We start from the raw sequence: 12,146 nt of genomic DNA, 5'->3' as shown, positions 1-12,146 counted from the left end.
GGGCTGGACTGTCCGGGATTGGGGCCCAGGGCGCGTACGGGGGTCGCGGGCGGAGGCTTAGCCCTGGCGTGGGCCGCGATCCAGGCCTTTGGGCTCCCGGAGCAGCCCGCGCCTACCCCTTACTGGCCCCAGTCCCCTGCCCTGGGCTCTCGTACGCCCAACCTTCGCTCCTCCTCCCGCGGCCTCAGCTTCTTCCTCCTCCGACTCTTTCTCCCTCACAGCTCCCCGGGCCTTCCTCCCTCTTCCTGTTCGCTCGGCCAACCGCCCGCTCTCCCTTTCCTCCTTCCCACCCCCTCCCTCTGCCCCTCAGCCTCGCTTCCCAGGTATTTCGGGCTCCGTCCCCTTTTCTCTCACCCCGAGGCTGTGAACTCGGTTTTTCTTCCTCATTGTTCCCCTTCACGTGGCCTGAATGGCTCTCCCACCTGCCCGTCCCTCATTTAGCCCATATCTCGACCCCATCTCCCAGTCTCTCACTAATTTCCTGTCCGTCTCTCCTGTCTCCCTGACTCTCCCTTAGTCCCTGCCTCGTTCCCATCTCCTTGTCTCTCATGGACCCTCCAGTTCTTGTCTCTCTCTGTTTTTATCTCTCATTCCCTGCCTCCCTCATTCCTTATCTCTCACCATCTCCCTGTCTCTCATTAATTCCCTGTCTCTCTCCCATATCCTTGTCTCTCACTTCCACTCTTCCACTCTCTCTCACTCTTGTCTCTTACTTAATTCCTTCTCTCTCTCACTCATTCCCTGTCTCTCTCCCACCTCTCTTTCTCTGCACACACATCTGTCTACCTCATTCTTCTTCCCTTCTTTTCCCACCAAATAGATTTCTTAGTGCTCCTCCCCATCAGCTTTGACTTTGGGTGGGGTGAGGGGGTAGTGAATAGGCAATGGACCCAAGCTGTTGAGTCCAGAAGAACCTGGGATCAGAGGACCTGGGTTCAAATTTTAGCCTTGCCAATAAGAGCTGTTTTCCCTTAAAGCCTCAGTTTCCTCATTTGTAAAATGAGAGGATTAGCCGAGATGACATGTAGTTCTAAATGGTCCTAAGAGGGACTCATAGCCTTGGCTCCTGGCATGGCCCTTGCCAACCCCAAAGGTCTGCCTGGATGAAGAGAGAGCAGGCCACTGTCTTTAGTGCCTCACCAACTAAACCCACTGCTTCAGAGTGGATAATAATAGCTTACCATTGCAACAATGATGCTTGATTCTTTTCAAAGCTTCTTTGCTTTGAATGTCCTCATAACCACCCTGTGAGGTCAGTAGTTATCTCATGGGGAAAGAGGTTCAGAGAGGGAAATTCCTTGTCTATAATGACAGAGAGATTTAGACTGGGGCTAGAACTTTTTTTGCTTCCATAGCCTGGTAGTCTTTCTACCACAGCAGTACTACTTCCTAGTTCTTGTCCACATGGATTTCTCCTTCCTTCTCTGATTATAATAGTTAACATTTATTTAGTGCCTACTATGTGCCAGGCACTGTGCCAAGCCTTTTATAAATAACAGCCCATTTGATCTTCAGAACAATCTTGTGTGGTTATTCTCTGGATTTTACCAGTGAGGAAACTGAGGCAAGCAGATTAAATGATTTGCTCAGGGTCACAGAGAGCTAGTAAGTGTTTGAGTCTGGATTTGAATTCAGATCTTGCTAGTTCCAGACCCAGCCTCTATCTGCTGCTCTCCTTTGCTGCCAAAGTGATTTCCAGTGGGAATTCACAGCAGATGACTCATAAATTGGGCACAAAACTTAGAGTCTGTACAGAACTATGTTACAGCAGTGATATCTGTTGATAGTTGCCATAAAATTCAACTTTTTATGCCCCCTCCCCCAGTTCCACCAAGTTCAGCACTGTAGAAAAGGCTGACCAGAGGGTACAAGATTAGGGATCAATCCTGAATGTTGAGGAGCAGCTAGGTAGCACAGTAGATATAGTGTCAGGCCTGGAGTCCGGAGGCCCTGGATTCAATCCTGGCCTCAGATTCTTCCTAACTGTGACCCTGAACAAGTCACTTAACCCCAATTACCTAGCCCTTGCCACTCTTCTGTCTTAGAATTGATACTAAGACAGAGGGTAGGGTTTAAAAAAAATACTGACTGTGATCAAATTGTTCAGAAAATAAGGTCACAGAATAGTAGAACAGCAGAACTGGGAGGAACCTTAGAGATAGATCATCTCATCCAAATTCATCTTTGGCCCCATGAGGAAACTGAATCTCCAAGGTAGATAAGCATGATCTTAAATCCTGCCTCTGGCGCTTGCCAGCTGGATGAGAGGTCATAGACAAGTCCTTCCATCTCTCTGAGTCTTGATTTCCTCCTGTGTCAAATAGGGATAATAACATTTGCAGTACCTACCCTCCAAAGGCATCAAGGCATAGGGAGTAGATTTCTGTCCACTGGCCAAGCACTTGGGAAGACCTGATTTCAGGTCCTGTCTCTGTCACATAATAGCTGTGATCATGAGGGCCCCCAGATAAATTTCTAAGACTATAAAGTTTATGATCTACATTGGCAGAGAGAGTTTCCACACTGAGACTTCCCTATGCTAGCAAAGTCATGGGGCTGAATTCTCTACCTTCCCCTATCGCTCCAATCCCCTTTCTAAAAAAGGAACTACTTCATAGGGATATGAAGTTCAATGATATAAACTGCTTTGTAAGACTTTAGACTATATAAAGGGTAGCTAGGCGGCTCAGAGGACAGAGCACTAGGCCTGGACTCAGAAGGACCTGGGTTCAAATATGGCCCCAGACGCTTCATAACTGTGTCACCCTGGGCAAGCCACTTAATCCCAAATTGCCTAGCTCTTGCCTTTCTTCTTTTTTAGAGTTGTTATTAAGTTGTTACAAGACAGAAGATAAGGGTTTAAAGAAAACAAAACACTATATAAAATCAAGTGGCCAAGTGGCCATATTAGGAATGATGGCCATGGTGGTGGTAATGGTAGTGGCAGTAGAAGGAAGAGGCAGGGGTCTCTATTTGAGTCCAAGCTTTTAGATTTCTAGTCTAGTGTTTAGACATGTCAAACTCAGGTAAATCCAAGGCCACTACACTGTCTATGAGGATTGCTGTGGACCACACATTTGAGTTAGAAAATCATATATTAACATGTTTTATTATATTTTTATTTATTTTGTTAGGTATTTCCAAATTACATTCGAATCTGTTTTGTTGGCCCTTGGGTGTTTGACGCCTCTGCTGTACATGACTTACCTTTCAGGAAAGCCAAGAGAAAGCCTTAGCTTGTGACTTTCCTTTGGTAGCTTGTCCCTTGTCCCTGAGGTCTTTGGCTAGCCTCTGGATCTTTTAAGTTTCCCATTCAGAAAGTAGTAAGCTAACTTCTAAGGTGTGCCAAAGTTTCATTCTATCCAAATGCCTTGGAAAATTTAGGGTTAGAGTTAGTGTTGGGAAGGAGATAAAGAAGAGGAAGTAGGGAAGGGAGAGAAAGAGAGGGAGACAGAGAGAGAGGAGGAGGAGGAGGAAGAGAAAGGTGAGAGAAAGAGGAAAAATAGAGGAGAGAGAAGTGAAAGAGGAGAGACAGAGTGAAAGAGAGAGTGAGAATTCATGGCTCATATTTCAGAAACTTGTTCAGCCTTAGCAACTCTTTTCTCGGTGGTGCCCAAACATAATTGACAAGAAGGTACAGACATGCTGAATGGGTTGCAGAGGGAGCTCTTCAGCTGTCCCCTCATTCTTCCTCCCTGCCCAGAGTGAGTGATGGAGAGGCAGGGGAGAAGCCATTATTCCCTTCGCCGTGGTCCTTCCCTACTGATCTGCTTAAATATTTTTTAAAAATGAAATTAAAAGTGAATCCACGCTAGCTAGTTTGAACAAGCAGGAATCTCTGCAAGTTGCAGTTGAGGTTGGAGTGTGCTGAAGTGGGGGAGTTTAAAATAGAAATGCTGACACTGGCTGCCTCCATGCCTGCAGCTGGACCAGACTGGTTTGCTGCCATCTAGAGTTATGTGCTGCTGCAGTTATTAGCTTGGTTGGGTCAGATCACCCTGGTGGGGCTCTCCATTTGTTTCCTGCTGTCTTCTGCGCATCTTCTTCTTTAGCTTCTCATCCCACCAGAGGAAGACAGCCCCACTTTGCCAATTTGATGATGCAAATGTGAGCTCAGCCTCATCTGTTCTGGCTTTTCATGCAATTATATTGTTTGAAGGAGGAGCAAGGGAAGGGGCTGAAGGGGATCCCATCTCCAGCTTTATGGAAATTGTTTTTTCTTCAAGTTTCAACAGTGAGCTGCTGTATGGAGCACAAACAGCCAGGAAGTCTTGGTTTGTACTTGGGACAAACACCATGAAAGGGAGGCTGTTGCCCAGAATGGGAGCTACAGGGAGAGCACACCTGGCTGCCCACACTCTCTGTGTTTCAGGCTCCTGGGAAAAAAGCTCCCATCATCCTACCCTCATCCCAGCTCTGCAGCTGGGTGATAGAGCCGAAGAGAGAAAAGAAGGGTCAGAAGCAAGCTGAGTTGCATAAGGCTCTTTTAAATAGATTCCTTTTCTTTCCAGGATTCAGGGTAGGGAGACTGCCCAAAGGAAAGGAAGTGGTTAGTTAGACCAGGTCTAACTCAGGCCAGGCTGGTTACTCAGGCTTGAGATTGAAATCAAATAAGTCTCATAAACCATTAGATTGTGAACAAAAGGAAGTTTACTTAGTCATAGCAGGGTAAGGATATTCAGAACAGGGGAAAGATTTCCAGCTGGGTTACAGCACTGTTTGAACTGAACTGGTTCATGGTGATCTATAATCATGGCACCTGGTGACTGCTTACCCTTTGGATTTTGTACTTGAGATACCAGAGAACAACTTCAACAGTCAGAGCCTTGGGGTTCCCCTGAGCTAATTAAGTGTTCAAGAATTTAGAGAATGCTAGTCTAATCTATAGGGGATAGATAATTAGGGTATTGTACCTACCATAAACATACAAACATACAATGGGAAGTACTGTCCACCATTCTCTTTCCTTACTCCTAAAGCTTTCCTATCAGGCTTTGGTGGCTTCTCGGTGGAAAACCCCTCATTTTTCACTGATATGAGTCATTCCTCTTTAACCATGTCCCCCCACTCCCCTTGAATTTTCTTTCTTAACAAAGAAAAATATAAACGAACTACACAGAAACAAACTATTCAACACAGTGACCTTGTCCAACAGCATATATACCACTTTCTGCCATCATAGTCCCCTACCTCTCTATAGAGAGGGGATGTGTTTCTTGTGATTTCTCTGGGACCAAAGTAGGCATTTTAATAAGAATTCTTTTAGTTTACACAATTGACATTGTTGATATTATTTTCCTGGTTTTGTTTTTACCAATCTGCATCATTTCTGACAAATCTTCTATGCTCTGCAGCTCTTACATTTATCATTTTTATAGTTAACATTTTCTTATGGAATAAATGTATTCTATTAATTTACATACTATACTTTGTTTAGCTGTTCTCCAGTGGATGGGCCTCTGCTTTTATTCCAGAGTTTTGTTTTTGTTACTACAAGTGCTACACTGGATTTTTTTTTAAACCCTTACCTTCTGTCTTAGAGTCAATACTGTATATTGGCGCCAAGGGAGAAGAGTGGTAAGGGTGGGCAATGGGGATCAAGTGACTTGCACAGAGTCACACAGCCAAGAAGTGGCTGAGGCCAGATTTGAACCTAGGACCTCCCATCTCCAGAGCTGACTCTCATTCCACTGAGCTACCCAGCTGCCCCCTTACACTGGATATTTTGACATACGGGGCCTCATTTTCTGTCTTTGACCACCCTGGTTTATATACCTAGTAGTGAGATTACTGGTCCAAAGGGCATGACAAGTCGAGTGGCCTTTCTCACATTATTCCAGACTTTAAGGTTTTGATTGTATGTGAACTGGAACAGCCTCCAGGAATTGATGCGGAGTGAAAGGAGCATAACCAGGAGAACGTTGTACACAGAGACTGAAACACTGTGGTAAAACCGAATGTAATGGATGTCTGTACTAGCAGCAATGCAATAATCCAGGGAAATTCTGAGGGATTTATGGTAAAGAACGCTGTCCACATCCAGAGAAAGAACTGTGGGAGCAGAAATGCAGAAGAAAAACAACTGCTTGAACACATGGGTTGATGGGGATATGATTGGGGATGTAGACTCTAAATGATCACCCTAATGCAAATATTATTAATATTGGAAATAGGTCTTGATCAATGATACATGTAAAACCCAGTGGAATTACTCATTGGCTATGTGGGGTGGGTGGGAGTGGAGGAGGGGAGAGAGAAAACGTAAATCATGTAACCATGGAAAAATATTCTAAATCAATTAATTAAATAAAAATTTTCAGAAAAGAAAAGCTTTGACTGTAATCGAGAACATAATCAAGAACATGGTCCATGCATTGTAGACTTCAAAAGCTTCTTGAGGCCCTCTGAAAGTCAATCAGTCATTCAGTCAGTTTAACCAGCATTTATTAAATTCCTATGTGCCAAGCACTGTGTTAGGCACAGGGGATAGAGAGAAAAATGAGATAGTTTTGCCCTCCAGGAGCTTACTTTCTGTAGTGAGAGACAATAGGTATGTATACTAGTATTCACAGAACAAATACAGAATAATTGTTAGAGATCCTGGTTTCTGATAGGATCTGAAAAAGCTTTCTGCAGAAGGAGGCATCTGGGCTAAAGTTTGAAGGAAACGTGGGTTTCTAAAAAGTGAGAGATGGGGCACTTAGGTAGTACAGTAGATAGTGCTGGGCCTGGAGTCAGGAAGAGTTCAAATCTAGCCTCAAACACTAGCTGTGTGACCCTGGGCAAGTCATTTAACCCTATTTGCTTAGTTCTTGCCTTTCTGTCTTAAGAATTGTTACAAAGACAGAAAGTAAGGGTAAAAAAAATTAGAAGTAAGAGATGAAGTACATTTCAGGTATGGAGAACAGCCTGTACAAACACACAGAGCTGGGAAATGGAGTGCTGTATATAAGGAATCATTCAGTGTGATTTTTAAATTTTATTTTATGATTTACATTTTCTATTTTTATATCACCTTGGTCACAATTATACTGCCCCTTTCTCCTTCCCAAAAGGCCGTCTCATATGACAAATAGCATTTTTTTTTAGAAAGGGGGAAAAAGTCCATAAAACTGATCAATATATTGGAAAAAGTCTGAAAATGTGTATTATGTAAACACCTGTATATCTCCCACTTATACAAAGGGGCAGATTGGAGATTGCCTCTTATATCTCTTCATTTTAGTCCTTCTTGATCTTTATTTTGTTTATTTTGATTTTTTTAATGTGCCACTGTTCTTACCATTTACATTGTGGATACTGTGTGTATATTTTTTTCTTGGTTCAGCTCACTTCACTCTGCATCAATTCAGAGAGATCTTAACATGTTTCTCTGTAGTTATCATGTGCATTATTTCTAAACAACATAGTAATATTCTATTACATTCATGTACCTCAATTAGTTTAGCCATTCCCCAATGGATGGGCATCTCCTTTCTCTAATTCTTAGCTTTCACAAAAAGTGCTGCTCTAAATATTTTGGAGTATATGGAAATCTTTTTCTTATCAATGGCTTCTTTGAGGTAGAAACCCAGTAATGACTTCTATGATTCATATTAGATATTTTATTTGTGTAATTCCAAATTGTTTTCCAAAATGGTTCTACCACTTCATATTTCCACCAACAATCTTCACACATCCCCTCCAACATTGACAGTTGCCATTTTCTGTCATTTTTGCCAACTTGTAGGGCAGGGGTTGGCAACCTTTTTGGCCATGAGATCCACAAACGCCACATTTTTTAAAATGTAATTTCGTGAGAGCCGTACAGTGCTCACAGTGCCGCTCCTGTAACAGTGCCTAAAAAAAAATGGACTTTATGGCTCCTGCAGAAAGAGCCATATCTGGCCCTCAGATATGGCTCGAGAGCCACACGTTGCTGACCCCTGTTATAGGGTATGAGGTGAAATCTCTGGTTATTCTGGTTTGTTTTTCTCTTATTAGTGATTTGGAACAGTTTTCATATGGTTGTGAATACATTATAGTTCTTTTGAGAACTGTTGGTTCTTATCTTTTGACCAATTGTCTATTGGCGAATGACTATTAGTCATATACACATCTCACACAAATACACACATGTATATAAATTATATTTCTTGGAAACCAAACCCTTATCAGATAGATTTGATACAAATATTTTTTTCCCATTCTACCACTTCTACTCTTATCCCAGATGCATTAATGTTGTCTTTGCAAAAGCTTTTCAAGTAAAGTGATCTATTTTATCTTTTATGATTGCTTCTGTCTCTTGTTGAGTTAAAAATAATTTCTTACCCATAACTGTGAGAGGTATATGATATGTTTCTCTTCTAATTTTTTTTTAAACCCTTGTACTTCGGTGTATTGTCTCATAGGTGGAAGAGTGGTAAGGGTAGGCAATGGGGGTCAAGTGACTTGCCCAGGGTCACACAGCTGGGAAGTGGCTGAGGCCGGGTTTGAACCTAGGACCTCCTGTCTCTAGGCCTGGCTCTCACTCCACTGAGCTACCCAGCTGCCCTCAACTCTTCTAATTTTAGTTATAGTATGATGTTTAATATTAAGGTCGCATATCTATTTAGAATGAATTATAGAGTAGAATGGATATAAGGTGTTGGACGAAGCCTAATTTTTGCCAGATTGCTTTCCAGTTTTCTTAGCTGTTTTTAATCAGAAAGGGAATTTTTCCCTAGACAACTTAATGTTTTCCAATTTGTCACACACCAGGTTATTATATTCTATTGTTTCTGAATCTCCCTTGTCTAGTCTTTTCCATGCATCTCTCTATTTAACCAGTGCCAAATACTTTTGATGACTGCTGCTTTATAATATAGTTTGAGGTCTGGAAGTAAGATTTCCCCTTTTCTTATTTCTTTTCATCATTTCCCTTATATTCTAGATATTTCTTTTCCAAGTGAATTTTGTTACTATTTCAATAAGCTTTGTAAAGTACTCCTTTGATAATTTGATTGGCATAACATTAAAAGTGTAAATTAATTTTTGTAGTATTGACATTTTTATTATATTCTCATGTCTCACTAGGAGCACTGAACATTCCTCCAGCTAGCTAGTTCTTTACTTCTTTAACAAGCACTTTGCAATTGAATCTATACAAGTCATTTGTATAGATTTGGTGGGGAGGTTGATCCCCAGATACTGTATGTATTTTATGATTATTTGGAATGAGATTTCCCTTTCTATTATTGCTTTTTATGCTTTGTTATTGCTATCTAAAATGCTGTTGATTTGTGAGGATGTATTTTGTAATCTGTAACTTTGCTAAAACTATCAATTGTCTTAACTAATATCTTTGCTGATTCCCTAGGGCTTTTGAAGTAGACCATCAGCAAACAAGGATAGTTTTATTTACCCTTTATCTTTATTCCTTTAATTCCTTTTTCTTGTCTTGTTGCTATAGCTTTCACTTCTGGAAATATATCAAATAATAATGGGAGGACTGGGCATACTTGCTTCACTTCTGTATTTACTAAGAAAGATTCTGGCATATCCCCATTGCATATGATGCTTGTTTTTGGTTTTAGATAGATGCTTTTTATATTATTTTTAAAATAGGCCTCTATGGCTATACATAGCCTATTTATAGGGTTTTTAGCATAAAAAGTGTTATTCTTTGTTGAAGGCTTTTTCTGCATCTTTTAAAGTGGTCATGTGGTTTTGAATGTTTGGGTTTTTTATATGATAAATTATGTTGATGTTTTCTTAATATCAAACCATCTTTGCATGCCTCAAATAAATTGCACTTAAGCATAATGAATGATTTCTTGGATAAATTGCCATAGACTGTTTGATCCAATTTAAAAAAAAATTGAGTTCATTAATGATATTGACCTATAATTTTATTTCTGTGTTTTATCTTTCCCAGGTTTAGGTAATAGGACTAAGTTTGTCTCATAAAAGGATTCTTTTTTCCCCCCCAGTTTTTTGAGAATAATTTGTGAAGTCTGGGTACTAATTGTTCTTTAATAGTTTAACATGATTTGCCTATAAATACATCAGCCCCAGAATTTTTTCCCCCTTTGGTAGTTCCTTTATAGGTTAATCTATTTTCTGTAATTGGGTTGTTTAAAATCAATGTGATTCTAATGTTCCTCATTGTCCATTTTTGACTCTGACATAAACCTTTCTCTGTCTCCCAATAGTGGCCATTGTCTCAGAAGATGGATTTTACCACAGCTCCAACTCCATGTACAAAACCCCAAACAGCCCTCCACCAGATGAACAGTCTCCCTTGCTGGAAGGACAGCCACGAAGCCATTATGGCTCTCCCAAGCCTCATGATCGCTACCATGGGGCCTATATTATCTTCTTTAGTATGGGAATCGGTTCTCTACTTCCCTGGAACTTCTTTGTCACTGCAAAGGAGTACTGGATGTATAAACTGCAGAACTGCTCTGCCCAGGGAAATTCAGACATTCAGGTAATATCCACTTTTCTGTGAAGAGGTGACTGGTGGGCTAGAGAAAACTTGATCATTTTAGGAATTCCTAGTATGGTTTCACTTTGATAAAATAGCTTACGATCATAGATGTCAAGTTGGAAGGGACCTCATTGGCCAGCTGCCCCAACCCCATTTTTTGACCTAGGAGAAAATGAACCCATAGAGGTTAAGCGATTTATCCAAAGCCATAAAAGGAGTGATTTCTTAAGTGGCAGAACCTGGATTTGAACCCAGGTTTAAGTAAAGGATTTAACTTGAAGGCATCATGGGAGTCACCAGACCTGGATTGGAATCTTCTTGCTTCTGCCATTTGATAGGAATTCCCCTTTAAAAGGTCTTTTAATGTTTTCCTCCAAGTATTTTCTTTGCAGTAACTCTTTGAGGTAGGTAATACAAAGCTTATTCTTTCCATTTTATAGATGAGGAAAGGTGAGGCTTGGAAAAGTGAAATAATTTGGTGACTAATAAGTGAGAAAACCAGGACTTAAACTCAGGTCTTCTGACTCCAAAGCCATTGCTCTTTCCACTAGACCTTGTACTTTCTAGCTGTATGACCTTGAACCATCTTTGGGCCCCATTTTCCTCACTATGAAATGAGAGTATGAGTTGGGATTAGATCAGAGGTTCCTAACTGTTTGCAGTGAGGAATAAGAGGCTACTGTGGTTTTTCACTAGAAATTTTGAAATCAAGGGGGTGGAAGGTGCAGAGGATGACAAGCCACAAGAATTAAGGAGAAGGAATTGTGTAATAGCAGCTTTGAACCCTGCCTTTTCTAGCCCTTGGACATTGCAATACTCAGGAGCTAAACATAAGTCCTTATCTCTTCTACCCCATGGCTAATGGGGTATTTGAACCTGGTTTTTCAATATTCATAGAAAAACCCGAAAAGAGTTAAAGATTTGTAGCTTAACTTGGGAGCCATAAACTTGTTTTTTAAAAAGTTATTTTTCTAACTGTATGCCAACATAATAGGTTTCTTTTGTAATCCTATGGGATGTATGTAAATATAAATATTATTCTGGGCAAGGATCCGTAGACTTCTGCAGACTTCCAGAAAGATCCAGGTTACAAAAAAGATCAAGAATCTCTGCTCTAGAATATTGGGTTGAATCTAGTAAGGTGAAATTCAATTAGGGATAAATGTAAGTCTTACATATGGGATCAAATAATCAATTTCCCAAGGACAAGATGAAGGAGACCTGGTTATACGGCAGTTCCAAGGTTGTTAGTAGACTGAAAGCTATTGAGCTATGTGAGCAAGCAGAGTGATGTGGAGTCCAAACTGCTCATTTAATTTTGGTTTCATTAAGAAGTTCTAGCTTCCAGGACTAGGGGAGTGATGGAGCCATTTTTCTTTTCTTGGGTTAGACTTCATCTGAGAGTATGGTGCTCAGTTGATATCACAGTTTGAGAAGGACTTAGATAAGCTGGAGAGTGTCCATAGAAGGGCAAAGTGGATGGTAAATGACCTTGAGCCAATATCATATGACCATCAGCTAACCAACTGGGATGTTTAGCCTAGAAATGAGAAGACTTGGGGAGGTGATAGCTATCTTTAAGTATTTAAGGGTAAGGAAAGAGAGGGAAGAAAGAAAGAAAGAAAGAAAGAAAGAAAGAAAGAAAGAAAGAAAGAAAGAAAGAAAGAAAGAAAGAAAGAAAGAAAGAAAGAAA

The 12,146-nt window shown here is 40.8% G+C and overlaps 1 protein-coding gene across 1 annotated transcript in view; it reads left to right on the top strand.

The window, feature by feature from the left end:
- Positions 1-12,146, top strand: part of SLC29A3 (solute carrier family 29 member 3) — a 99,283-nt gene that overhangs the window by 30,036 nt on the left and 57,101 nt on the right. Inside the window, exon 3 of the mRNA XM_044660246.1 lies at positions 10,176-10,453. Coding sequence (XP_044516181.1) covers positions 10,176-10,453 — 278 coding nt within the window. The remainder of the gene's footprint in view (positions 1-10,175; positions 10,454-12,146) is intronic.

Source organism: Gracilinanus agilis, chromosome 2 (genome assembly GCF_016433145.1).
Source record: "Gracilinanus agilis isolate LMUSP501 chromosome 2, AgileGrace, whole genome shotgun sequence".
In the NCBI taxonomy this organism is placed as follows: Eukaryota; Metazoa; Chordata; class Mammalia; order Didelphimorphia; family Didelphidae; genus Gracilinanus; species Gracilinanus agilis.
This window is presented reverse-complemented; position numbering and strand designations above follow the sequence as displayed.